This window comes from Nerophis ophidion, linkage group LG10 (assembly GCF_033978795.1).
Source record: "Nerophis ophidion isolate RoL-2023_Sa linkage group LG10, RoL_Noph_v1.0, whole genome shotgun sequence".
NCBI lineage: Eukaryota > Metazoa > Chordata > Actinopteri > Syngnathiformes > Syngnathidae > Nerophis > Nerophis ophidion.
This window is the reverse complement of record NC_084620.1, coordinates 2,491,889-2,519,862: the sequence shown is the minus strand read 5'-3', so window position 1 is coordinate 2,519,862 and position 27,974 is coordinate 2,491,889. Positions and strand designations below refer to the sequence as shown.

General features: G+C 42.4%; 3 protein-coding genes across 4 annotated transcripts; 2 read left to right on the top strand and 1 right to left on the bottom strand.

Moving 5' to 3' along the window:
• The first annotated feature begins 1,218 nt into the window (after positions 1 to 1,218).
• Positions 1,219 to 17,165, top strand: si:ch73-352p4.8 (cystine/glutamate transporter). The gene is made up of 12 exons (XM_061912016.1): positions 1,219 to 1,543; positions 9,887 to 10,013; positions 10,076 to 10,191; positions 10,277 to 10,402; positions 10,463 to 10,562; positions 10,623 to 10,667; positions 10,732 to 10,855; positions 12,686 to 12,789; positions 12,863 to 12,959; positions 14,699 to 14,848; positions 14,911 to 15,088; positions 16,542 to 17,165. Exons 1-12 carry the CDS (start codon positions 1,321 to 1,323, stop codon positions 16,604 to 16,606), a joined length of 1,455 nt encoding a protein of 484 aa, XP_061768000.1. The 5' UTR covers positions 1,219 to 1,320; the 3' UTR covers positions 16,607 to 17,165.
• Positions 16,739 to 24,839, bottom strand: foxm1 (forkhead box M1). 2 transcript variants are annotated; one of them, XM_061912014.1, is made up of 9 exons: positions 24,538 to 24,839; positions 23,505 to 23,975; positions 23,300 to 23,430; positions 23,036 to 23,221; positions 22,834 to 22,962; positions 18,988 to 19,047; positions 18,588 to 18,627; positions 18,241 to 18,389; positions 16,739 to 18,177 (listed from the first exon to the last, which is right to left on the bottom strand). In XM_061912014.1, exons 2-9 carry the CDS (start codon positions 23,911 to 23,913, stop codon positions 17,416 to 17,418), a joined length of 1,866 nt encoding a protein of 621 aa, XP_061767998.1. In that variant the 5' UTR covers positions 23,914 to 23,975; positions 24,538 to 24,839; the 3' UTR covers positions 16,739 to 17,415. The 2 variants fall into 2 exon arrangements, with proteins under 2 accessions (XP_061767998.1, XP_061767999.1); XM_061912015.1 differs by having other exon boundaries at positions 23,532 to 23,975; positions 24,538 to 24,835.
• Positions 24,748 to 27,974, top strand: rhno1 (RAD9-HUS1-RAD1 interacting nuclear orphan 1). The gene is made up of 3 exons (XM_061912017.1): positions 24,748 to 24,907; positions 25,449 to 25,633; positions 27,093 to 27,974. The coding sequence occupies exons 2-3, from the start codon at positions 25,472 to 25,474 to the stop codon at positions 27,669 to 27,671; spliced, it is 741 nt and encodes a 246-aa protein (XP_061768001.1). The 5' UTR covers positions 24,748 to 24,907; positions 25,449 to 25,471; the 3' UTR covers positions 27,672 to 27,974.

The following is a 27,974-nucleotide window of genomic DNA, read 5'->3' as shown; positions in this document are numbered from 1 at the left end:
GGGCTTCACGGTGGCAGAGGGGTTAGTGCGTCTGCCTCACAATACGAAGTTCCTGCAGTCCTGGGTTCAAATCCAGGCTCGGGATCTTTCTGTGTGGAGTTTGCATGTTCTCCCCGTGAATGCGTGGGTTCCCTCCGGGTACTCCGGCTTCCTCCCACCTCCAAAGACATGCACCTGGGGATAGGTTGATTGGCAACACTAAATGGTCCCTAGTGTGTGAATGTGAGTGTGAATGTTGTCTGTCTATCTGTGTTGGCCCTGCGATGAGGTGGCGACTTGTCCAGGGTGTACCCTGCCTTGCGCCCGATTGTAGCTGAGATAGGCGCCAGCGACCCCGAAAGGGAATAAGCGGTAGAAAATGGATGGATGGATGGATGGATGTTGTTCATGGCTCTCTCAGCCAAAAAGGTTCCCGACCCCCGAATTAGAAGGAAAAAGGAGCACTACACAGCTGGAATTGAAAACAGGCAACACTGCCCTCTTGTGCGTGTCCAACAAACTGCAGCCGGCTTGCAAAGACAAAACAAATGCAAGAATCAGCCACAAAAATAGGATTTTGTTCATTTCTTTCATGCACAATAACATGAATGGAACTGAACAAAAATAAATCAGCCCTTCTTCGACATTTATAGTCACGTGTTTTGGTTTCAGCGTGTTTTTCCTAACCCTTTGTGGGCTCTCCAACATGAACTTGGCAAGCTGTGTTGTTGTGAGGCTGTAACTCGCCGGGAGGGGGGGGGGGGGTTAGGGGGCACAGGTCACCCACTTGTCCCAAGTCCCGTGATGCAGGAATGCAGGCCTCTATGCACGCACTAATACTGCGCTACGGTCCAGAGATAAAAGTAGGAAGGTGTACTGTACTTGTATGAGTGTTGGATATGAACACGCTGTTGTGATGGAATGAAGCTGACATGCATTCAATGGTCAGATATGGGGAGGGGGGTGGGGGGGGAAAGGGACAAGCAATGGTGGGGTCTCGCTGGATCTCTTGCTGGGTTTCACGTTTGTGCAGCTGCCTCCACATCAAGGCCCCCTCCCCTTTCCCTTCTTCTGTGCACAAAACAAGTAAGCGTCCAGCCTATAAACGAGCATAATTACTGGGAAGACTGCTGGCTTTGTTACCCCTTTTGGGTCAGGGTGGGGCGTCCAGGCAGCCAATCAGAGAACGAGGGGGTCTTTTGGTGTTTTTGCTAGACTTTCCTTCCAGCGCAAGTTTCCAAAAGAGGCAGTGAAATCCAAAGGAGGAGGTTGCATACTAATTGAGTAAAGTAGGGGGTCGTTTGGGGGGGGGGGCGTGCGGCGTATACGACCGGGACCAGGATGGACGTGAGGCAGGCAAAGGAGGACGGCGAGCCGCAAGCGAAGGAAGAGGAGGCGGTGCACCTGCGCAGGGAGATCGGTCTGGTGCCCGCCGTGTCCTTCGTCATCGGCACGGTGGTGGGCAGCGGCATCTTCATCGCCCCCAAGGGGGTGCTGATGAACAGCGGCAGCGTGGGCCTCTCCCTGCTGGTGTGGCTGCTGTGTGGCGTGCTCTCCTTGTTCGGTGAGATACTCCATCCATTTTCTACCGCTTATTCCCTTCGGGGTCGCTGGTGCCTATCTCAGCTACAATCGGGCGGAAGGCGGCGTACACCCTGGACAAGTCGCTACCTCATCGCAGGAGATACTTTATACACTTCTCCTTTGGCTTGTCTCACTTCCTGTTTACTTTCCGATTGTGATGGCCGCCCGTTTAGGCGGCAAACTCCAATATTGTAGTTGTGCTTGTGGTTAATTGCACACTTCTGCTATGTCCTTATTAACACAAACTGCACTGAACTTCACTCACTTCCTGTTTTCTGCTAAGTATGTATTTGTGATTTCAGCCCGTTTAGGCAGCAAAGTAATTATCTTTGCATCAACTGCGTTTTCTGTTTGCTGAAAGTTGCGAAATGTATTACGCCTTCATTTACAAACAATTTACGAAAACAGCCACGTACAAAATTTCTGTCGCCTTCTGTTCATGTTTTGGTTTCAGCTGCAGCCTTTTTGGGCAGCAATTTACAAGGATTAGACAGGTACTGAACTCTTTTACCCCTCTTTTCGGCAAACTGTCTGTACAAAAAAAACCCAGCATAAGACTTTTTACACTTTTTGTTCAGGATTTCATTTCAGCTGCAGCCCGTTAAGGCAGCCCTTTAACAAGATTTGACCCTCAGCCGGTTGTTGACAAGTACTGAACTCTTTTACCCCTCTTTTAGGCAAACAGTTTGTACAAAATAACTCAACATCAGACTTTTTTCACATTTTGTTCATGTTTTTTTTAGACTGGCAACCCGTTTAGGTAGCAGACTAGCAGAAGTAGATCCTGCGTCGGTTGTTGACAAGTATTGAACTCCATCATCTTTCCTTTTAGACAAACATTTTGTAGAAAGCAACCAAAAACAATATTTCCTCTTCATGTTTTTATTCCAGCGGCATCCCGTTTAGGCAGAAATCTAACAGGATTTGAGTCACTTCCGGTTATTGACAAGTATTGAACTCTGTTACCCTTCTTTTAGGTAAACTGTACGAAACAATAACTATACTTTTTTCATTTACTCTTCATGTTTTTATTTCAGTGGCAGCCCGTTTAGGCAGCTAAAAACAGGATTTTGCCCTTTCTGCCGGTTGTTGACATGTACTGAACTCTGTTACCCCTCTTTTACGCAAACCGTACAAAACAAATCGACATAATACTTTTTTCATTTTTTGTTCATGTTTTTTTTAGACTGACAACCCGTTTAGGTAGCAGACTAGCAGAAGTAGATCCTGCGTCGGTTGTTGACAAGTATTGAATTCCATTATCTTTCCTTTTAGACAAACATTTTGTAAAAAGCAACCAAAAACAATATATCCTCTTCATGTTTTTATTCCAGCAGCAGCCCGTTTAGGCAGAAATCTAACAGGATTTGAGTCACTTCCGGTTATTGACAAGTATTGAACTTTGTTACCCTTATTTTAGGTAAACTGTACGAAACAATTACTATACTTTTTTCATTTACTCTTCATGTTTTTATTTCAGTGGCAGCCCGTTTAGGCAGCTAAAAACAGGATTTTGCCCTTTCTGCCGGTTGTTGACATGTACTGAACTCTGTTACCCCTCTTTTACGCAAACCGTACAAAACAAATCGACATAATACTTTTTTCACATTTTGTTCATGTTTTTTTTAGACTGGCAACCCGTTTAGGTAGCAGACTAGCAGAAGTAGACCCTGCGTCGGTTGTTGACAAGTATTGAACTCCATTATCTTTCCTTTTACACAAACATTTTGTAAAAAGCAACTAAAAACAATTCTTCCTCTTGATGTTTTTATTCCAGCAGCAGCCCGTTTAGGCAGAAATCCAACAGGATTTGAGTCACTTCCGGTTATTGACAAGTATTGAACTTTGTTACCCTTATTTTAGGTAAACTGTACGAAACAATAACTATACTTTTTTCATTTATTCTGCATGTTTTCATTTCAGTGGCAGCCCGTTTAGGCAGCTAATAACACGATTTTGCCCTTTTTGCCGGTTGTTGACATGTACTGAACTCTGTTACCCCTCTTATAGGCAAACTGTACCAAACAAATCGTCATAATACTTTTTTCACTTTTTGTTCATGTTTTTATTAGAGTAGCAACCCGTTTAGGTAGCAGACTAGCAGGATTGGATCCTTTGCTGGTTGTTGACAAGTACGGAACTCCGTTACCCCTCCTTTTAGGCAAACGGCTTGTACAAAACAACCCAACACAATACTTCCTCTTCATGTTTTAATTTCAGCAGCAGCCCGTTTAGGCAACAATCTAACAGGATTTGAGCCTTTTTCGGTTGTTGACAAGTATCGAACTCTGTTACCCTTCTTTTAGGCAAACTGTTTGTACAAAATAACCCAACATCAGACTTTTTTCACATTTTGTTCATGTTTTTTTTAGACTGGCAACCCGTTTAGTTAGCAGACTAGCAGAAGTAGATCCGGCGCCGGTTGTTGACAAGTATTGAACTCCATTATCTGTCTTTTTAGGCAAACATTTTGTACAAAGCAACTAAAAACAATTCTTCCTCCTCATGTTTTTATTCCAGCAGCAGCCCGTTTAGGCAGAAATCTAACAGGATTTGAGTCACTTCCGGTTATTGACAAGTATTGAACTTTGTTACCCTTCATTTAGGTAAACTGTACGAAACAATAACTATACTTTTTTCATTTACTCTTCATGTTTTTATTTCAGTGGCAGCCCGTTTAGGCAGCTAAAAACAGGGTCTTGCCCTTTCTGCCGGTTGTTGACATGTACTGAACTCTGTTACCCCTCTTTTACGCAAACCGTACAAAACAAATCGACATAATACTTTTTTCATTTTTTGTTCATGTTTTTTTTAGACTGGCAACCCGTTTAGGTAGCAGACTAGCAGAAGTAGATCCTGCGTCGGTTGTTGACAAGTATTGAACTCCATTATCTTTCCTTTTAGACAAACATTTTGTAAAAAGCAACTAAAAACAATTCTTCCTCTTGATGTTTTTATTCCAGCAGCCCGTTTAGGCAGAAATCTAACAGGATTTGAGTCACTTTTGGTTATTGACTAGTATTGAACTTTGTTACCCTTATTTTAGGTAAACTGTACGAAACAATAACTATACTTTTTTCATTTACTCTTCATGTTTTTATTTCAGTGGCAGCCCGTTTAGGCAGCTAATAACAGGATTTTGCCCTTTTTGCCGGTTGTTGACATGTACTGAACTCTGTTACCCCTCTTTTAGGCAAACTGTACAAAACAAATCATCATAATACTTTTTTCACTTTTTGTTGATGTTTTTATTAGAGTAGCAACCCGTTTAGGTAGCAGACTAGCAGGATTGAATCCTTTGCCGGTTGTTAACAAGTACTGAACTCCGTTACCCCTCCTTTTAGGCAAATGGCTTGTACAAAACAACCCAACACAATACTTCCTCTTCATGTTTTAATTTCAGCAGCAGCCCGTTTAGGCAACAATCTAACAGGATTTGAGCCTCTTTTGGTTGTTGACAAGTATCGAACTCTGTTACCCTTCTTTTAGGCAAACTGTTTGTACAAAATAACCCAACATCAGTCTTTTTTCACATTTTGTTCATGTTTTTTTTAGACTGGCAACCCGTTTAGGTAGCAGACTAGCAGAAGTAGATCCGGCGCCGGTTGTTGACAAGTATTGAACTCCATTATCTGTCTTTTTAGGCAAACATTTTGTACAAAGCAACTAAAAACAATTCTTCCTCTTCATGTTTTTATTCCAGCAGCAGCCCGTTTAGGCAGAAATCTAACAGGATTTGAGTCACTTCCGGTTATTGACAAGTATTGAACTCTGTTACCCTTCTTTTAGGTAAACTGTATGAAACAATAACTATACTTTTTTCATTTATTCTTCATGTTTTTATTTCAGTGGCAGCCCGTTTAGGCAGCTAATAACAGGATTTTGCCCTTTTTGCTGGTCGTTGACATGTACTGAACTCTGTTACCCCTCTTTTAGGCAAACTGTACAAAACAAATCGTCATAATACTTTTTTCACTTTTTGTTCATGTTTTTATTAGAGTAGCATCCCGTTTAGGTAGCAGACTAGCAGGATTGGATCCTTTGCTGGTTGTTGACAAGTACGGAACTCCGTTACCCCTCCTTTTAGGCAAACGGCTTGTACAAAACAGCCCAACACAATACTTCCTCTTCATGTTTTAATTTCAGCAGCAGCCCGTTTAGGCAACAATCTAACAGGATTTGAGCCTCTTTCGGTTGTTGACAAGTATCGAACTCTTTTACCCTTCTTTTAGGCAAACTGTATGAAACAACAACTACACTTTTTTCACTTCCTCTTCATGTTATTATTTCAGAGCAGCCCGTTTAGGCACCTAATAACAAAATTTGGTTTTGTTGCCGGTTGTTGACAAGTACTGAACTCTATTGTCTGTACAAAAGAACCCAACACAATATTTTTGTCACTTACTGTTCATGTTTTAAGTTCAGCAGCCAGTTTAAGTAGCAGACTACATGAGATCCTCTGCTGCTTGTTGACAAGCGCTGAAATTCCATTACCCCTTTAGTTACGCAAAATGTGCAAAAGGATCCAACAAAAAATGTTGCCCATTTCCTGTTTATGTTGTGGTATCAATGGCAGCCCATTTAGGCGGAAAACTAGTAGAGTTTGTCTCAATTGCACCATCTGCGTTGTATGTTGACAAACGTATTGTGCCTCAATTTACGAACTATTTGTACAAAACAACCCCTCACAAAACACCTGTCATTCCTTGTTGTTGTATTGGTTTCAGCAGCAGCCCATTTAGGCAGCAAACTAGCTGGATTGACACTTCTGCTGGGTGACAAGTACTGAACTCTATTATGTCTTTATTTGCAAAAACTGTTTGTACAAAACAATCACACGCACAACCTGTTTTGGCTTCATTGGCAGCTTTTTTAGGTAGCATACTGTGCTAGTAAAACCCCTGCACAAAAGATGCTCATTAACTGTTAATTGTGTGTTAGTTTGATTGACAGACAATATAGGCAGCAAACTAGGAGGGTATGGATTGATTATGTCCCCTGATGGTTGTGAAATAGTTTATTGTCTGAATTAAAAACTATTTGTGCAAAACAACTTGGCGATAAAATTATCTCCTAGCGTTTGGATTTCAGCAGCAGCTCGTTAAGGCAACAACTAGTTGGATTTGTATCACTTGTGCTCTCTACCAAGCCATGAAACCTGTTTTGTTCTATATACATAAAATATTTGTTCATCACAAATCTAACAAAACATGACTCTGTTTCGATCTGTTTTGGATTTAGTGACAGCCTGATTAAGCAGTTAACTAGTTGGTGTTGAATAAGTTTTACCATCTACCAAGTCATGAAACCCATTTTCTTATACCGTATTTCCTTGAATTACCGCTGGGACGCTAATTAATTTAAAACCTCTTCTCACTCCTGCGATTACCAAAGGCATGCGGTAAAAGTAAGCATGCGCTGATTATTTTAAAACCTCTTCTCACTCCGGCACTTACCAAAGGCATGCTGTAAAAATTCTAGTGTGATGTAAGGATACCATCATAAAAAGCACATTTAATAAAAAAAACATTATTATGGTTTTACCTTTACTTTTAAATGAAGTCCATGCCAGCTCCTTCTGATCAAAAGCATCGATAACTTTTTTATAGAAGTCTTCCTTATCTTTCTTCAGTTTTAAAAGTCTCTCTGTCTCGATGGAGATCTTCCTTTATTACCTCCTGCTTTGATTGAAAGTCCAGTTTAGAAAACTGCTATCAGACCGCTGCTATCAGTTAGCTCGGCTCCTCCTCAAGTGCGGGCGACAACAGAATTATCCTTGTACAACTCCCCTTCCGTTCTGCTCTGTGGGTGATCTCTTTATCCCACCGCTGCCACCATGAAGTGTTATTGTATAAATAATACACTGGGTATTTAGGACTGGAACATGCTTTATTTCAGCCACGTTGTTTACAAAGCCAGTATAGGAGGGTTACATCTTAAAAGGTCCGCCGTGCACCCCCCGCGTCATATCCGTCCCAGCACATATCACGTCACTCATTGTCACTTTTTCTGCAGCCGAGTAGTAGCAAGAAGGATCACTAGCGCCCTCTACCACCAGGAGGCAGGAGTCATTTAATGACTCATATTTGACACACGCAGCTACGGTATGTTAATAAAACATAGCTGCTTACTGTTCTTTTTAGCAAACCGGTATTCAATAGCTTGGACTTTAAATCCTACTGAACAACTCTTAATCTTCTTCCCTTTTATGCGATTTCAAATTACCGGTAGTGAAATCAGCCTCCTCCATTTTGAAAATGATGGCTGGGGAAGTGTCACTCGTGACATCATGTGTTTGACCCGGCGGTAATACTAAGCATGTGCTAATTATTTTAATTATTAATTCAAGGCAGGCGCATACCATATGCCAGGCGGCAATTCAAGGAAATACGGTATTTCCGGAAAGTATTTGCGTACGAAAATCTCACTCAAAACGTTGCTCTGTTCTTAAAGGGGAACATTATCACAATTTCAAAAGGGTTAAAAACAATAAAAATCAGTTCCCAGTGGCTTGTTGTATTTTTTTTCAAAATTTTACCGGTCCCCGAATATCCCTAAAAAAAGCTTTAAAGTGCTTGATTTTCGCTATTTGCGATGCGACTATCCATTTCCCTGTGACGTCATACAGTGCTGCCAATGTAAACAAACAACGGCGAATACCACAGCAAGATATAGCGACATTAGCTCGGATTCAGACTCGGATTTCGGCGGCTTAAGCGATTCAACAGATTACGCATGTATTGAAACGGATGGTTGGAGCATAAAAGTATTGAAGAAGAAACTGAAGCTACTGATCGAATAGATATTGACGCTATTCATAGCCATAGCATGGCCGAATAGCTGCGTTAGCATCGCCGGTAAAATGTGCGGACCAAACGATCAGGACTTTCGCATCTTTTGACACTGGAGCAACTTAAACCCGTCGATTGGTAAGTGTTTTTTTCGCATTAAATGTGGGTGGAAGGAAACGTAATATAGTTGCAAATGCATCTATAGGTTATCCATACATCTCTGTGCCATGTCTGCTTTAGCACCGCCGGTAAATAGCATGTTAGCATCGATTAGCGTAGCATGTTAGCATCGATTAGCTGGCAGTCAACATCAACAAAACTCACCTTTGTGATTTCGTTGAATATCGTTGCAAATGCATCTGCACGTTATCCATACATCTCTGTGCCATGTCTGCCGGTAAAATGTGGAGACACTCTGGTACATTCAATGGGGGTCTGGCGGCAGACACTTTCGCATCTTCGGGCCAGTGGTGCAACTTGAATCCCTCCCTGTTAGTGTTGTTACACCCTCCGAGAACACACCGTCGAGGCATGATGTCTCCAAGGTTCCAAAAAATAGTCGAAAAAACGGAAAATAACAGAGCGGAGACCCAATGGTTACAATGTGTTGAAAATGAAAATGGCGGCTGTATTACCTCGGCGACGTCACGTTCTGACGTCATCGCAAAAAGAGCGATAAACAGAAAGGCGTTTATCCATCCATCCATCCATCCATCATCTTCCGCTTATCCGAGGTCGGGTCGCGGGGGCAACAGCCTAAGCAGGGAAACCCAGACTTCCCTCTCCCCGGCCACTTCGTCTAGCTCTTCCCGGGGGATCCCGAGGCGTTCCCAGGCCAGCCGGGAGACATAGTCTTCCCAACGTGTCCTGGGTCTTCCCCGTGGCCTCCTACCGGTTGGACGTGCCCTAAACACCTCCCTAGGGAGGCGTTCGGGTGGCATCCTGACCAGATGCCCGAACCACCTCATCTGGCTCCTCTCGATGTGGAGGAGCAGCGGCTTTACTTTGAGTTCCTCCCGGATGGCAGAGCTTCTCACCCTATCTCTAAGGGAGAGACCCGCCACACGGCGGAGGAAACTCATTTGGGCCGCTTGTACCCGTGATCTTATCCTTTCGGTCATGACCCAAAGCTCATGACCATAGGTGAGGATGGGAACGTAGATCGACCGGTAAATTGAGAGCTTTGCCTTCCGGCTCAGCTCCTTCTTCACCACAACGGATCGGTACAACGTCCGCATTACTGAAGACGCCGCGTTTAATTCGCCAAAATTCACCCATTTAGAGTTCGGAAATCGGTTAAAAAAATATATGGTCTTTTTTCTGCACCATCAAGGTATATATTGACGCTTACATAGGTCTGCTGATAATGTTCCCCTTTAATTGTTTTGATATTCAGCGGCGGCCTGACTAGGCAGCAAACTAGTTTGTATTGGATTATTTGTGCCCTCAATTGGTGTTTCCAGGTACTGAGCTCCAATGCATAACGTAGCTTAATGTTGCTAACTTGTGCGTGGTGCCACGTGTAACTTTAGGCGCGCTGTGCTACGCTGAACTGGGCACCACGTTCACCAAATCCGGGGGCCACTACACCTATCTGCTGGAGACTCTGGGGCCCCTCCCGGCTTTCTTACGTCTGTGGGTCGAGTTCCTGTTTGTCAGGTGGGTCTTTCAAATTGCTGCATTGCGGGTCGCACGAACTAAACGTCTCCGCTCATGTCCAGGCCGGCCGTGGCCTCCTACGTGTCGCTGGCTTTCGGGCGCTATGTGGTGGAGCCATTCTTCACCCCCTGTGAGGCCCCTATGGCGCTCATCAGAGTGGTCAGCCTCCTCGGAGTAAGTGAGTAGCCCCAACCCCAACCTCGCTTCCATTCTATCCCCATGCAAAGATGCTTTTAAGGTTGCACTGTTGTGTAACCCTGCAGCCTTCGTTGTGGCCATCAACTGCTGGAGCGTCACCCTGGCGTCTCGCACCCAAGTCACCCTGACCTTCATCAAGACCTTTGCCCTGGTCCTCATTATAGTTCCTGGCATCATGGCGCTGACCAAAGGTGGGCTGCAAATGTCCAACACACCCTGACATCCTTCAAAAAATGTGGTCTCCTCGGCAGGGAAGACGGAGAACTTTCAGAATGGCTTTGAGATGGAAGCGCTAACTCTGGATAGGCTGCCTTTGGCATTCTACAACGGCCTTTATGCATACGGTGGATGGTGAGCGACCTTAAAAAACAAAAAACTAGCATAAAATGTATACTAATACCTTCTTTTTAGGTTTTATCTCAACTTTGTCACAGAGGAAGTCATCAATCCAAACAGGTACTCATTTTAGATCCTTTTGAGACCTTTGAAAGAATCTTAAAAGTCTTACATTGCGGCTCAGGACCATCCCGCTGGCCATCATTTGCTCCATGGTGACGGTGACCGTGCTCTACGTGCTCGTCAACGTGTCCTACTACACCGTGATGACCCCCGCCGAGCTCCTGCTGTCGGACGCCGTGGCTGTGGTCGGTGAAGACACTTTGCTAAAGCACACATGCACGACCCAGACCTAAGAAACACTACGATAACTTAGATGAGGCAATGTCAGTGGTAATTGCATGTGATTGCTCTAATGCTGAAGCTGAACTGAAATATAGAACAAATGGTAAAATTGTTTGAATGCTGAAGAGCTGACGCAGAATTGAATTGCTAGTAATACGTGAAAATGTTTTTAATGTTTAACATCAGAAGCTCTGCTGAAACGTAGCTTTAATATTGTTCGATGAGATACCTCATGTACTGCACAGCGGGGTCTCCTTCGGATTGTCTCTCTTCCTGTTTACGTTCCGATTTAGATGGCAGCCCGTTTAGGCAGCAAACTACAGTACTGCAGTTGGGCCCGGGTTAATTGCACCTTTCTGCTATGCCACTATTAACACTAACTGAAACATAGCTTGAATCTCGAAACAGTAAATGTATTTTCTAATGGATTGAAATTAACAAGCCACATAACTCTTAGGTGTAATGCCTGCAGAATTAGCTTAAAAAATGAAACATACTTCCAAGAGTCCGACCGTCCCAAATAACGAAACCTGTGTTTTTAGCTTTAAAAGTAAAACATTACAAAAATGCAAACATTTTAGCATAAAATATTAGCATGCTAACAGGGGATCAGTTAGCATATACACAATTCATAATTATTAGGTTGAAACATAAATAATTAGCTAAAATACTAGCATTAAACGTTAACATGCTAGGGTTAGCTTGCTAACATGAAAACAGTTGCCTTGGGGCATTCACACAATATTGCTTCCAGACAACCAAAATGTATCCATCCATCCATTTTCTACCGCTTATTCCCTTTGGGATCACGGGAGGCGTTGGTGCCTATCTCAGCAACAATCGGGCGGAAAGCGGGGTACACCCTAGACCAGTGGTTCTCAACCTTTTTTCAGTGATGTACCCCCTGTAAACATTTTTTTAATTCAAGTACCCGCTAATCAGAGCAAAGCATTTTGGGTTGAAAAAAAGAGATAAAGAAGTAAAATACAGCACCATGTCATCAGTTTCTGATTTATTAAATTGTATAACAGTGCAAAATATTGCTCTTTTGTAGGGGTCTTTCTTGAACTATTTGGAAAAAAAGATATAAAAATAACTAAAAACTTGTTGAAAAATAAACAAGTGCTTCAATTACAAATAAAGATTTCTATACATAATCATCAACTTAAAGTGCCCTCTTTGGGGATTGTAATAGAGATCCATCTGGATTCATGAACTTAATCATAAACATTTCTTCACAAAAAAGAAATCTATAACATCAATATTTATGGAACATGTCCACAAAAAAAATCTAGCCGTCAACACTGATTATTGCATTTTTTTTTTCAGTTTATGAACTTACATTCATATTTTCTTGAAGTATTATTTAATAAATATATTTATAAATGATTTTTAAATTGTTGCTTTTTAAAAAAAATCTCACGTACCCCTTGGCATACCTTCAAGTACCCCCAGGATTACGCGTACCCCCATTTGAGAACCACTGCCCTAGAAAAGTCGCCTCCTCATCACAGGGCCAACACAGACAGACAACATTCACACTCACATTCACACACTAGGGCCAATTTATCCATTTAGACCAATTCTAAATCCAGACTGTGATCCTAATCACCCCAAAATTTAACTACTTGTTTCTTATTCAATTTCTGACACTTCCTGAAAGTTTCATTGAAAACTTCAACTTCCATTCACATTCATGGACTGGAACTGGAATTTGGGAAATATTCTCGGTCGGCCAGTCTGTTCTCATGAGGTGTACCTAATGTTGAGTCCGCCGTGTTGTTCCTCTGCAGACGTTTGCCAACCGTGCGCTGCAGGGCGTGTCTTCTGTCATCCCCCTCCTGGTGGCGCTGTCCTGCCTGGGAGCCCTCAACGGGGGCTTCTTCTCATCACCCAGGTCTGCTGTTGTTAAACATGAATATCAGCACAGGACAGATGGAGGAGGGTCTTACATACATGTTGTGCTGCAGGATGCTGTTTGTGGGGGCCAGAGAGGGTCACTGGCCCCCCATCTTCTCTATGATCCACATCCGCAGACACACACCACTGCCTGCTGTGTTGCTACTGGTAAAAGCACTTTTAATCCTTAGGAGTCCAAAAACCGGTTTATCTGGGTTTGTCTTTTATTTATTTTTTTGGACATCCTTTAAAATAACCCAAACACCTTAAATCTAACTGGTGAATATTTTAGATTAGATAACATGTGTAAATAGGCCTTCTTATTATGGAGGATCAAATGGGACATGAATAAATAAATTGTTAAATACCTGATAATGTGTTTTCAATTAATCAAAATTGGAAAAAAATAAATACATGTGGTATTCAACATACCATTATAGATATATAATCAATCAACATACAAAATACATGTTTTCAATATTTAATTATGTCACAATTTTCTTTTCCCCCACAATTCAATAACTTGTTTCATGACATGATTATTTTACGATTAAAAAAAATATTCAATACACCTGAGTGTCAGTGCTTTATGAATGTATTTTATCCGTTAAACTTACCCATCAAAGTCCATGGGCTGGGCTAACTCAAATATAGTCGCTATAGTAGTTGGAAGGATAAAATCAATTCTTGGAGGCCACAAATAAAAAAAATCATGAAATAATTAACGAAAGTGTGAAACAATTAAATCATGACCTAATTAATTAAACCATGAACTCATCAATAAATAGTGAAATGGTTAAATCATGAAACAATCAATGAATTAAAACAAACTAGGGGTTAGTGCGTCTGCCTCACAATACGAAGTTCCTGCAGTCCTGGGTTCAAATCCGGGCTCGGGATCTTTCTGTGTGGAGTTTGCATGTTCTCCCCGTGAATGCGTGGGTTCCCTCCGGGTACTCCGGCTTCCTCCCACCTCCAAAGACATGCACCTGGGGATAGGTTGATTGGCAACACTAAATTGGCCCTAGTGTGTGAATGTGAGTGTGAATGTTGTCTGTCTATCTGTGTTGGCCCTGCGATGAGGTGGCGACTTGTCCAGGGTGTACCCCGCCTTCCGCCCGATTGTAGCTGAGATAGGCGCCAGCGCCCCCCGCGACCCCAAAAGGGAATAAGCGGCAGCAAATGGATGGATGGAATAATTATTGAAAACATGAAATGATTAAATAATTAATTAAATAGTAAAATAATTAAACTGTTAAATAATTAAAACGTTCTAATTATAGTCGTAATATAATAATGACAAATGTAATTACATATTTATCAAAAAAAATGTTCAATTTTTATTAATTAATAATACATTTCAATCATTATTTAAAGATTTATTTCTGAGACTTTTTTTTGACTCTCCATATCTTTTCAAGTTGCATTTATAAAATGTATTATTTAAAAACTCATGCACAGACTAAGCAAACAAAGTTAAATGGAGACAAATAATTATAATAATTTTAACTTCAAAGCCTGCCAAGGCTACTTCTCAACAAATATGTCCTCTTTAATGAAAAAATAATACGAAAATAAAAGTTTTTGTCCACTTGATGGCAGTTTTGACTTACCTTCCACTTCCTCTCTCTGCAGCCAAACAGCCTCTAATGCTTTGATTGATGGCAAGTTTTATCCACCAATAGGAAGTTGCCATTCCTGCACAAAGAGCAAATTGAAATTAGAAGAAACATAACAACAAAACCAAGGCGACTACAATTGCTCGTTTCTGGTTTTACACCATTTAAAGACTCCTTGACTTTAGACGAGAGTTGAAAGGTAGCATCTGTGTAGCTGCGTCATCATTGGACTCCTGAGAGCTGAGAACAAAAAGCAGATCTATGAGAAGTATTATGACGTGTCTCCAGTACCCTTTAGTGGCGCTCATGTTGATCTCTGGAGAGATCCAGCATCTCATCAGCTTTGCCTCCTTCGCTCGCTGGTTCTTCATCGCCCTGGCGACGCTGGGGATGCTCATCCACCGATACCGCTTCCCCTTGCTCACTCGGCCTTTCAAGGTGAGACCGCTTTGGCACTGCGTCATCATCCAGAACTTAGCCGTCACCTTTTGACACTCCAGGTCCCCCTGGTCATTGCCGTCACCTTCACCGTGGTCTGCTTCTTCATCGTGGGCTTGTCTCTGTACTCGGACCCTTGGAACACAGGGCGCAGTTTCGCCCTCACGCTGACCGGGGTCCCGGTGTACTACATGACGGTCCACCGCCGTCGCTTGCCACCCAAGTGGAGACGGATATTCAGTGAGTGGTTTCGTACTATTGTGTGCAGGGGGAGCTAATACAGAGTAAAACAACCAATACCGTGGTACAAGCTTACATTTTTTGGGGAGGTTACGAGCCACCCCACTGCTATTTGAACAATGGATGTCACAGTAAACCCTGAAAGATCCAGCCAAAATATATTCCATATAATTATCTTATAGCTCGAGATTGACATAACTATGTTTTTCCAACCATGGGAAGAAAGAAAGTGAGTAGGCACTGTAAAAAAAAAAAAAAAAAAAAAAGTGTGAAACTTTACGGTAAAAGCACATTTTTACCATAAAAATAACAATAGTACCATTTTTCAATGTTCTGTGTATAAACCATTGAAAGTTTTAAACAGGTAAGATCTCAGTTTTGTTGTAAAATTATAAAAAAAAATACCCAAGACCTATTGTGACATCAACACATTGTTTTGTTCATGTAAATATCAATGACAGTGCTGAAAAGAAGTGTTTTTTATATATTGAATTAAAGAAAGACATAATTTTGGGGAGGTTACGAGCCACCCCACTGCTATTTGAACAATGGATGTCACAGTAAACCCTGAAAGATCCAGCCAAAATGTATTCCATATAATTATCTTATAGCTCGAGATTGACATAACATTGTTTTTCCAACCATGGGAAGGAACAAAGTGAGTAGGGACGGCGTGGCGCAGTGGAAGAGTGGCCGTGCGCAACCCGAGGGTCCCTGATTCAAATCCCACCTAGTACCAACTTGGTCACGTCCGTTGTGTCCTGAGCAAGACACTTCACCCTTGCTCCTGATGGGTGCTGGTTGGCACCTTGCATGGCAGCTCCCTTCGTCAGTGTGTGAATGGGTAAATGTGGAAGTAATGTCAAAGCGCTTTGAGTACCTTGAAGGTAGAAAAGCGCTATACAAGTACAACCCATTTATTTATCATTTATAATTAAAATCATTACAGTCTGTAACTAGCTAAATTGGTAAAGCAGTTGGAGCATAACACTGTTAGTCTGCACCATACTGAAGCAGAATGAGTCGATAATGCTTAAAAGAATATCTAAACTGCTGACATTTATCCGTTATATGGAAAAGCCGCTGATGGTGTGTTTGACGAAAAAGCAGCAGGAAGGGGATGCCGCAAAGATCCACTCTTGTAGGGAAATCCTGTACATTATTAAGTTACTTCATAAAAACTCTGTAGTTGTTTCTACTAAATTGTATTGTATTGTTTTTGTACAATATTTCTTATCTAAAAGTTGTTCTTTATCAAAAGGCAAGTTACATGGTAAAATTGTGCTTTTTGGGGGGTGCTAAGCATAACTTTCTTGAGGGATACCATTTTGATGAATAGTTGTGTGATGCAGTATGTACCCCAAGGTACCATTGCATGTATGTTATAAAAATCAAGAGGACATGAATATAAAGATTAGATGCGCTCACAGTTTTCCGCTCTCTTTGTTCCCAGATTACTGCAGCAAGCAGCTTCAGATCCTACTCGAAGTGGCTCAGCAGGAGGTGAAGACCTACTGAGGACACAGAAGACACAATCATTTTTATTGACAATACATTTTCTTTGACATTGAAATTGTTAAATGTAAAAAAACAACTGTAAATTGGCGTTATGCAATCCCACAAGCCACCATTAACGAACACGACACACAATTGTGCTTGAAAGCGCAGACGCCAACACATTTATTGTACGACGTTTAAAAAACAAAGGACAGAATTATTTAGTGTTTCCAGGTGTCACTGCATGGATTGTTGCACTAGTACGAGTCTGTAAGTGGAGTTCTGTTCTGTCACCCTGTACAATGGGTCTTAATTTTCAACGGGTTCGTGCTGAAAATTAAATCTTGTTGTACTCGTGCACTGACAATAAAAGATCCATCTATTGATCTAACCATCCATCTATTGCTAATATATTATAATATGTAGTAGTAATAGGAGTATTTTCTTTTTTAAATATCTTCTTGCTAACAAACCTGCACTGCCTTCTAAAGTCCCATTCCAGAACTGACCCCTGGAAGCATCGTGCTGGTTTTTTCACACCATAAAGAAACAGAATTAAATAAGACCGTGTGCAAATTAACATACATCCATTCATTTCCTACCGCTTGTCTCTCTCTGGGTCGCGGGGGTGACAATTACACAAACTATATCCTCTATTGACAAAGGAACAACAAAAAAGTGTCATTAAGGCAGTTTTCCCCCCAGACAAAAAGTGACTAAAGGTTGAACCACAAGTGAAGAAGAGCAAAGCTGGAAGCATAAAAGTTAAATATGGATGACGCGACAGTTATGTATTATCGTCTTTGCGGTTCTTCGTGTAGTAAGTCAAGCTACTTGAGCTGAGGGATGATGTCTGACAGGCTGACGTCAGCCAACTGCAGGTTGTCGTCCTCCAGGCCAAAGCTGAGGTCCACCAGGATCTTGCTCAGGCTGTCATCCATGGTGTCCAGGATGAGACCCTCGGTAAGTGAGCATTTGGAAGGCGTTGCGCCGCCGGCCAGGAGCAGCTCTCGGGAGCAGCCGCTTTCCCGGCACTTGCTCGGCGAGGTGGCCGGGGAGCAGAAGATGCCCCAGTCCTTAAAGGGGGTGCTGTTCAGGCTGAAGGTGGTGTAGTCGTGCATGGGCGTGACCGCGGGGCCGATGGGCGTGCGGATGGGGCTGAAGTCCAGAACACTGCAGCCTTCTTTCCCCAAGGGGGTGACCTTCCATGGCTCGGCTTGGACGCCGGAGGGGGGCTTGCTGGGCGTGGAGGAAGTCAGGCGGCTGCGGCTGATTTTTATGGGGGTCTTGTAGGAGAAGTGCCGGTCGGGACTGCGATGCTCCTCTGGGTCTGGATCGGCGTCCTGCTCGTCCAGGAGGGTGGGCGAGGTGGCGATACCGGAGTCAAAGTCAGAGCGTTCCGAGTAGATGAGGACGGGCTCGTCGTGCAGAGAGTGGACAAGATGTTGCTTCCGTCTGGACACCTTTGCAGGTTTCTCTGCCAGCGCTTTGGGACCCTTTCGCTTGACGGCAACATTCAGCAGCTCAGTTATCTCCTCTTCTCCGGACACTTTGCTGCATGGAGCGTCGCCATGGTTGCTCTGCGACACCTGTTGGTCACATCAGTAATCACATCATTGATGATTACTTGAACTCTTGCAGAGAAAAAAATTCACCTTGGGAGCTTTTCTTGAACTCTTGGCTTTAGGAGGACTATAAGGAGGCGGCGTGTGTGCTGTCGAGGAGGAGGAAAAGGTTTTGACAGGGAGCTGGATGGGGACTATGTTGGAAGGTGTTGGAAGGGGCAGAAGCTTCATCCGCCTCTCTGAATGTATACGGGGGGAAAAAATCAGAGCGAATATACATTTAATAAATAAATACGTATATTTCTCTTAGTACAATACAGTAACAATGGATGTGTTTGAAACATAGTTACCGTAATTAATTTGTAAACTGTGATTAATAATTTTTTACATTACAATTTGACATCTTTCATATTTTTCACTGATGTCACTTGACTCACCAACGCCAGTCTGGCATCTCCTGTCCTCATCAACTGTTTGCTGCCATGAAACAAAACAAACAACCAAGCAGCGTGCATTACTTTTTACACTCGACAAAGGAGGGATGTTCACATCTTTAATACGACAATACACCACTTTAACAAGAGTCCATCCATCCATCCATTTTCTACCACTTGTTCCCTTTGGGATCGCAGGGGGCGCTGGTGCCTATCTCACCTACAATCGGGCAGAAGGCGCTGTACACCCTGGACAAGTCGCCGCCTCATTGCATGGCCAACACAGATAGACAGACAACATTCACACTCCATTCACACACTAGGGCTAATTTAGTGTTGCCAATCAATCTATCCCCAGGTGCATTTAACAAAAGTCATATAAAGCAAAAAAGTATTGTCTTACCTGTTGGGGGAATGAAGGCATGGGCCTGGCATAAGGGGTGGGCACAGGGGCACAGCCGGGCTGCGGGAGAAACGGTACGGAGGTCAGCGTGAAGCAAATGACAAGACAGGACATTTTATTCAACATTGGAGGATCTTACAAATATCACCAGTTTTTAAGAACACAAAGTACAATCGCTCCTCGCCAGATCACGCGCCAAGGTTTGCATCTTGACTCATTTGCAGATATTCTAAAGCATTGTCTACAAAATTATGCATTTTTAATTATGAAAAAAATAGGAATCAGAGCGAGCTGATCATCATCTCGGCTACTGATTGGCTCAGCTTCAGGTAGCAAATCCATATTGGCTTAAACGGATAAAAAGAGTGTAAAGCTAACTAAGTGGGTGTTATTTCATGTCCGGATGGATCTCATAACGTAAATAGTTTAAAAAAATACTTGAGCTATGAAATATTAAATATATAATTAATATTTCCTACTTTGCGTAAATTCCTGTTAATCAATTAACAGTGATGAATGAGGGTTCTTGTTCTTAGGGGCGGCATAGCTCGGTTGGTAGTGTGGCCTTGCCAGCAACTTGGGGGTTCCAGGTTCGATTCCCGCTTCTGCCATCCTAGTCACTGCCGTTGTGTCCTTGGGCAAGACACCTTACCCACCTGCTCCCAGTGCTACCCACACTGGTTTAAATTAAAGTTAAAGTACCAATGATTGTCTCACACACACTAGGTGTGGTGAAATTTGTCCTTTGCATTTGACCCATTGCCTTGTTCACGCCCTGGGAGTTGAGGGGAGCAGTGGGGAGCAGTGGGCAGCAGCGGTGCCGCGCCTAGGAATCATTTGTGGTGATTCTAATTCACTTCACTGTAATAAAAAAACAAGACTGATGATGTGGGAGATGGCGTTGTTAATTACTTCGTCCAGTGGAGGTTGATTAGTACAAAAGAGTAAAACTACATTTTAAAAAACAGTATTTTTAATTATTAAAACAATTATTGTATACATTTTTAAAATACAGTCCCTCCAAAATTTTGCGGTCTTTTTTTTTGGATTGTTGGCCTAAAATACCTGAACTTGCGGCAAGTTTTTCAAAAAGTTGCGGCAAAAGTTGCAGTCTTTTGAGGCTTACTTTTTTAAATATTTCATTAATTTATTATCCTTATATTGTAACCTTGACCTCAAAAAGCACAGAATTGCAACACAAATTGGAAAACAAATACTGTACTCCATTTTGCTCGTTTTATACTGCACACTTAAAAGTAAACACTAGATGGCAGTAAAAGCAAATACTCAGGGCTGAATGTGAAATTAATGTACAGTAATTTTCTAAACTAAAACTAGTACTAATTATTTAATATTACAGAAAGAAGCAGCACCGAAGACATCCTTTGGCGGTGCTCTGCTTGGTCTTCCAAAAGTAGCAGGCATTCTCCATGTTTTACATTTTAAAAGTTTTTATCGATCTTTAACATTTATTGATATTCCATATATTCACCACAATGCATTAAAAGCATTTGTGAACTGTTGAAAGTGATCTATTGTGTTATTTTTTGTTGGTAAATGAAAGACAATGAGAGATTATCATCCCACATCAACAACTCTGTCTTGTAAATTGTTTCTTTTGTCGGTCAGCATCGCAAATGAAAATCTGTTCCTAATTGCCTAATTCTGCAAAAGGTAAGGGATAAATAAACATTTTAGAATCTGTTTACTTTTAACAGTCCTCTTTCAATGCACTTTGCTTTTTGTTATTAATGCAAGTTGTTTTTATTGTTGAGCCTGTCAAAGGAGAAATTCTGTATGTGTTGGAACAGACAATAAAGTGTATCTATCTTTCTAAACTTGGAAATCAACAGGCCAGTGTGTGGTTTAATGTTTCTATACTACATTACCTAGAAGGCTTTGTAGAGTCGTTGACAGAAACCGGATGTGCAGTAGGTCTGAGCTATTGAGAGGGCGACAATTGTGCGGCTTAACTTAGTCGTAAAGAGATGATATATTGTTCTATGTTTTTGTTCTTGCTTTGTTTACACAAGAAAAAAAGATGAGTTTTGATTAGAACATTGATATGCTCGTTTGAGAAGACCTTAGAGGCAAATTCAATTGGCGAAAATTGGCTAAAAATGTGCGCAAAATTGGATGGGACAAAGTAACGAGGGAGCTTATCATTTGTGAGAATTGGTGCGAAATTCTGTAGGTACTGAACGTAAATATCTCTAAAAAGAAAATATTCTTAGATATATTCTAAATAAAACAAAATGTGCCAAACTTGTTGCACCAGATTAAAAACATGCATGTAGAAATACACTGTGTGCACATTGACTTGGCAAATGAGTATTATGAACAAATGATTTCTCCACCTGTTTTCCAACTCCAGGCTGTAAAAGTTGAATGAATATTGGGTTTAATATGGAAGTGCTTATGTGTGACGAGGGAGGGCATGGCCTAACAAGATCAACACCCTACATCAGTGTCAAACTTAAGGCCCGGGGGCCAAATTTGGCCCGCCATATTAATTTATGTGGCCCGCGAAAGCCTGGAAATAATGTGTTAATAAAATGCCTAACTTATTCGGTGGCCTAGTGGTTAGAGTGTCCGCCCTGAGATCGGTAAGTTGTGAGTTCAAACCCTGGCCGAGTCAAACTAAAGACTATAAAAATGGGACTCAATACCTCCCTGCTTGGCACTCAGCATTAAGGGTTAGAATTGGGGGTTAAATCACCAAAAATTAGACCCGGGTGCGGTACCGCTGCTGCCCACTACTCCGAGCCCTCACCTCCCAGGGGGTGAACAAGGGGATGGGTCAAATGCAGAGGACAAATTTCACCACACATAGTGTGTGTGTGACAATCATTGGTACTTTAACTTAACTTTAACTAATCTTTTCTCACTAAATATGTTTGTTATATCCCTTTTGACATTAAAAATCATGCATCGCATGCAATTGCATATCTTTTAAAATTCAATATTATCATAAATCTAAATATTATTTTATCATGTATCCCAAAAATAAATGTAAATATCTTCTTGACTTATGATTCCAAAACAAGTTATCAAATTGTCGACTGTAAAATAGACAATACATTTTACTGTTAAACTCCGCTGACTGAGTTTTTTTTACCATAAAATCAACTTTAGTAGTGTTTTTTTTCCATATGGAGTAAGACACTAAAACACTAAAAAACAAAAAAAAAACATTAAAAAAGATTTTACGGTAAAAAAAAAACCTGTCATCTCTGATGATGGAATTTTACCGCTTAAAACAGTGGTATTGTTTTACATTACATTCCATTTAATACATTTTTTTTATATGCTGTAAAAACCCACTGCTTTTACTGTAAAATTCTGGAGACTGAGCTGCCAGTTATTTAGGTAAAATGTTTATATTTTTTGCAGCCTATGTAAAAAAATATATTGTTATTGTATTTTATATATATATATATATATATATATATATATATATATACACATGTATATTCATATATTAGTCATTGTAAAACGTGGCCCTCTGAGGGCAACCATAACTGCAATGTGGCCCTCAATGAAAATGAGTTTGACACCCTTACCCTATATCGAGGTGTACAGAATTGTTTGAGATTCATTTCCTCATGCTAAAAATAAGTGGAACCTTTGATTTTGCCGACATTTACCAAACCATATAAAAGGTGGGCTGCACAAAAACTGAGTCACTACTGTGTGACTCTGCCTACATATTCTTCCGCTGCGCACACGGAACTAAAGTTGTTTTCACTTTTTACAGTGTAAATAATTTGTGAGAGTGCATTTTTTACCATGAAACCCCACAACACAAGGTCTACCTGTATGTCATTGTCCATTTAGTGTGTCTACCTTGTACACCTGGTTCAGGGTGAGACCTCTGTTGGCTTCCGGCCGAATGGTCCAGAAGGAAATTTTGCCGTTGGGCGTGGGCTTCCGTAGAAACATGTTGTGAATGGAGAGGTTGTGACGCACGGAATTCTGGAAAAAGCAACACAAAAACTGAGTGAGTGCTTCAGACCACTAATTCCTCGTTATAGAAGTTGTCACTCACCTTCCATCCGTGCATCCGAGTCTCATCCCTAAAGAAGAGGAAATGATCCTGGAGCCACTTGTAGATCTCGCTCAGCGTCATGCGTCCGTCCCTGCGGCTGTTTATGGCAAACTGGATCATGGTCATGTAGGAGAACGGTGGCTTCTCGCACTCGGGCTCCTCGGGGGCGGCGTCTGCATCCGAAAACTGTGGGAAGACAGGAAGTGGACACGGTGGCGTCATCAGTGTCTTTCTTAACAAGCACACTTAGATCCCACAGTTGACCTGAAGAGTCTTTTGGTTTTCTTTATTGACATCCGTAGCGTCATGTCCGGCTAGAAAGGCATCGCTCCTTTCCAGCCACTGCATGCTAGTAAGGCTGTCATCAAAAGGGACGCCACCCTCTTCCTTTTTAACTGCAACACAACAAGAAGCAAACATGAATGCGACAAGCTTGAGCGTGCCAGAAATGAAGCAATAAAGTCCCTACATTGTTTGATTTCAATGGAAGCAGTACCATGCGTGGAGTTTAGTCCACTTTGTTGCTGTTTGGCTGCACTCCCCGTAAAGTCATCCACCGTCTTAGCCTGGTAAAGACAGCCACTGTCCAGGGCGCCACTCTCCCCCAGAAGAATGAACTTGTTACGGCCCTGGGCGCCGCGCTCTTTGCCTTTCAAAGTGAGAGCCTTGATGACGCTCTGCAGGTCAGCCCTTTTGGGAATGATCACCACCTGCGTGTTGGGCAGGCTGGGGTGATCCAGGATGCGGATGCCGTCAGGGAAGGGCTGAGTGGAAGGTAACTTTGCCGCCTCCTTGGGGCTTCTTGATGGTGGGTCATTTTGCTGAAAGGGCAGCTTTCTTCTTTTGAGGATCAGGGGTCTTCTGGGGCTCCGTCTCATTGTCAAAAAGCTGCTCAAAATGTCGCTGGATGTCTGCAACTGTTCCCAATTAGCTTGCACACCTGTGGGATGTTCCAAATAAGTGTTTGATGAGCATTCCTCAACGTTATCAGTATTTATTGCCACCTTTCCCAACTTCTTTGTCACGTGTTGCTCGCATCAAAGTATACAGTTAATGATTATTTGCACACAAAAAAAAGGTTTATCAGTTTGAACGTCAAGTATGTTGTCTTTGTAGCATAGTCAACTGAATACGGGTTGCAAATTATTGTATTCCGTTCACATTTACATTTAACACAATTTCCCAACTCATATGGAAACGGGGTTTGTAAATGAGTTTAATTGTCTCCTAATGACGAGCTAGTCTGCCATAAGAACATATTACATACTATTCGTATATAAACATTGCTAGCTCGCTCGCTAAGCGTCTGGCATTTATAACGTCACTTAAACATTGTGTTTGTTGTAACCACCATGCTATTATGGCACTAATCACACAGGTTCAGCCATTTATTAAATATGGTACTCATTATTAGTTTCGGCCTTGTTGGCGTTGAAGTCAAAGCAGAGTTTAGCTAGATAGAAAGCTAGTATGCTAACCAACCGCTAAATATTAAGACAAACCTTCATATATCCGTGATGGCCGCGTCTCCTGGCTGTATTCTTGCGAATCCTTTCGTCGGGGAAATCATATTAGGTGCAAAATAAAACAAAAAAGTCGCAGTTTTTAATTAAACGTATTTTGAATTTTGGCGCTGCGGGTGCAGTGCCTCTGATGTAGCACCTGGTCACGTGGAAGAAACTAACCAATGGTAGCAAAGCCTCGGCGACATGCTAGCCAATCGGGTGCATGACTGACGGCAACCAGGAAGTATATTGTTCGAAAACTCCGGAGAGAGTCAACAAAAGCAGCTTAAAGACAGCAAAACAGAAAGTAAATGTACATTATAAGCATGTAACACTCACGATGTTACAAAAGAAGACCATATTCAAGGTGAGTTGGTGATTACGTATAAATATCCTCTGAAGAGTGTCGTTCTTTCACAATATGTGTACCGGAAGTGTGCAGAACAGGGAATACAGTATTTTCTTGAATTGCCGCCTGGGCGCTAATTAATTTAAAACCTCTTCTCACTCCTGCACTTACCAAAGGCATGCGGTAAAAGTAAGCATGCGCTAATTATTTTAAAACCCTTACTCACTCCGGCACTTACCAAAGGCATGCAGTAAAAATTTGAGTGTGATGTAAACTTGGACCTTAAATCCTACGGAATACCTCTTAATCTTCTTCCCTTTATGCCATTTCAAATTACCGGTATTGAAATCAGCCTCCTCCATTTTGAAAATGATGACAGGGGAAGTGTCACTCGTGACGTCACGAGTTTGACCAGGCGGTAATACCAAGCATGCGCTAATTATTTTGCGAAGACAGTTTGACCCGGCAGTAATTCAAGGCAGGCGCATACTATAGGCCCTGCGGCAATTCAAGGAAATATGATTAATGTACTAACAACATGACATTTGCATCCCGACAGGTCTTCTAATATGATTTCCATTAATGCCACGCAAAAACTCAAAGACAGCGAAGCCTCCGTTGCTGTTCGTGGAGCAGCCTCTGTGCGACGCTGGACTGCAGTCTGGTCCTGAGGTGCGGGCTGCCATCCATCCTAAGGAGTATTTCACAGAAGAAGGCAACCGCAGCACACATCTGCACTCTTGGGTAATGTTGTGACATGCATGCATCCAATCGATGTGCATACCAGCAGAATTGTGTGTTGGTCCATCCATGCGGGACTGGACGCTGGCCGAGAGTTGGTGGGCGGCCGAGGACGGAGTCGACTCTCTTGGTTGCTTTGTTGGGTCTGCTTCTGTCCATTTCCTAATGAAACGCTTGGCCTTTCTCAGTGAGTCTGGACTGAATATTTTATTTAATTTTTTTTGTCTCTTACCCATACTTTTTGCCAACCTTGAGACTTCCGATTTCGGAAGGGAGGGTGGAGGGGCGTGGTCGGGGGTGGGACGGATGCGTGGTTGGGGACGTGGTTAAGAGGGGAGGAGTATAATTTACCAACTCGAGTATTTCATATATACACTGTATATATAAATATATATATATGTATGAAATACTTCATCCGTCCATCCATTTTCTACCGCTTATTCCCTTTGGGAACGCGGGGGGGTGCTGGTGCCTATCTCAGCTACAATCGGGCGGAAGGCGGAGTACACCCTGGACAAGTCGCAATCTCATCGCAGGGCTTACACAGATAGACAGACAACATTCACACTCACATTCACACACTAGGGCCAATTTAGTGTTGCCAATCAACCTATCCCCAGGTGCATGTCTTTGGAAGTGGGAGGAAGCCATAGTTCCCAGAGGGAACCCACGCATTCACGGGTAGGACATGCAAACTCCGCACAGAAAGATCCCGAGCCCGGGTTTGAACCCTGACTACTCAAGACCTTCGTACTGTGAGGCAGACTCACTAACCCCTCTGCCACCGTGAAGCCCATGAAATACTTGACTTTCAGTGAATTTTAGCTATATATATTTATTTTATTGTATATATATAAATAAAAGAAATAGTTGAATTTCAGCCGGCACCTATCAAATAAACAGTAATACAACACAGTTGTTCTACTAACTGTACTGTGCTTGCTGGTTACTAAAAAAACCACAACACTTACCTTTCACTATTTGAGTAACCAATCAATAAAGTACAGGGATCAATAAAGTACATTCTATTCTATGCACAGTAGATGGCAGTATTGTCCTGTTTAAGAGGGTCACAACATTGCTGAGTCAGGTAAGCATGGAGCTGGAGGCGGCGTGGCTTCCAGCTCCGCCTGAATTTGAGGAGATTTTCGGGAGAAAATTTGTCCCTGGAGGTTTTTGGGAGAGGCGCTGAATTTCGTGAGTCTCCCGGGAAATCCGGGAGGGTTGGCAAGTATGCTCTCACCCCTTAAACTCCCACACCCCCTTTTTTTGTAAAGGGCGCCGGAAGTTGGCACTCCCGTCTGCGATCCTCTTCTGTCTCCCTGTAATGTTTGTCTGCTCTTTAATGGGATTGTGTTGAAAATCTTAATTTCCCCTCTGGGATTATTGAAGTATTTCTGATTCTGATTCTGATAATAGTACATCCCTGCAGCCTCGTTGTTTACTCTTTTTTTTCTTTAAGGTCACCTCACAGTTTGACACTTCAGTCGCACCACGAGGGAGAAGGAGGAGGAGGAGGGGGAAGTGCAACTCAGTCACCAGCATTCTTGACGCTTGCAGCCAACTGCATAGGAAGACTAGCAGCGTGTGCAAGTTTCCCCCGTTGTCGTTCAAGTCCGGGTCAAAGGGGCAGCACCGCGCTCAGCAGGCCGCCAGCAACGCGGCGGTTTTCGAAGGAAATGGTTTGGAAAACACTGCAGCGTGCCAGAAGATGACAAAGAAAGCGGTGACAAAAAGGAAGAATGTGAAGGCTACTTTTGATGGTGGCGCTTCCATGGACAGCATCTGCACGCCACCCCATGTGAACACTCCTAAAGTAACGCGAGAAGACAATCGCTCCTTGTCGTTTACTCCTTCTGTGCACTGGATACTGGCTCAGCCGCACTCTCCACCACGTCGTCAAAAACCTGACGTTCTCGTGCCGGACACGCCGGAGCGGCACTACGGCGTGAAAGTGACATGGAGGAGAAGGACAGATCTGATGTCGTTGCTCAAAGAGCGAGGCCTGCTGTCAGAATGTGACATGCTTATTGGCGGCTAAACCATCTGGTTACTTTTGTACAAAATTATTGGCTTGACACGAAATGGAGGATTTGTTTTGGTTCAATTTATTCATCATGTGTGATTTTGAGCGTGACACTGCACATCCATCCATCCGTTTTCTACCACTTAGCGTCTGGCAAAACCTAATGATTGATAAATCAAGTGTATAGTTAAAGTTTTCTGCAAGTAACATGGATTTATAATTATGAGTCACTGTGTAACATCAGTGTAACAATAAGTTGAACATTTATCACATTTGTATCATGTAAACAACATGGAATAAACCCACTTTGCATTACCA

Excerpts from the sequence above, each read along its gene's own strand:
- si:ch73-352p4.8 (XM_061912016.1), top strand. The coding sequence starts at position 1,321 with ATGGACGTGAGGCAGGCAAAGGAGGACGGCGAGCCGCAAGCGAAGGAA. Across the intron at positions 12,790-12,862 it reads GGCTTCTTCTCATCACCCAG|GATGCTGTTTGTGGGGGCCA; the intron begins GTCTGCTGTTGT and ends GTTGTGCTGCAG. Across the intron at positions 12,960-14,698 it reads TGCCTGCTGTGTTGCTACTG|TACCCTTTAGTGGCGCTCAT; the intron begins GTAAAAGCACTT and ends ACGTGTCTCCAG.
- foxm1 (XM_061912014.1), bottom strand. The coding sequence starts at position 23,913 with ATGAGACGGAGCCCCAGAAGACCCCTGATCCTCAAAAGAAGAAAGCTG. Across the intron at positions 23,222-23,299 it reads AAAACCAAAAGACTCTTCAG|TTTTCGGATGCAGACGCCGC; the intron begins GTCAACTGTGGG and ends GTCTTCCCACAG. Across the intron at positions 18,390-18,587 it reads GAGATGCCAGACTGGCGTTG|AGAGGCGGATGAAGCTTCTG; the intron begins GTGAGTCAAGTG and ends GTATACATTCAG.
- rhno1 (XM_061912017.1), top strand. The coding sequence starts at position 25,472 with ATGCCACGCAAAAACTCAAAGACAGCGAAGCCTCCGTTGCTGTTCGTG. Across the intron at positions 25,634-27,092 it reads GCACACATCTGCACTCTTGG|GTCACCTCACAGTTTGACAC; the intron begins GTAATGTTGTGA and ends TTTTTCTTTAAG.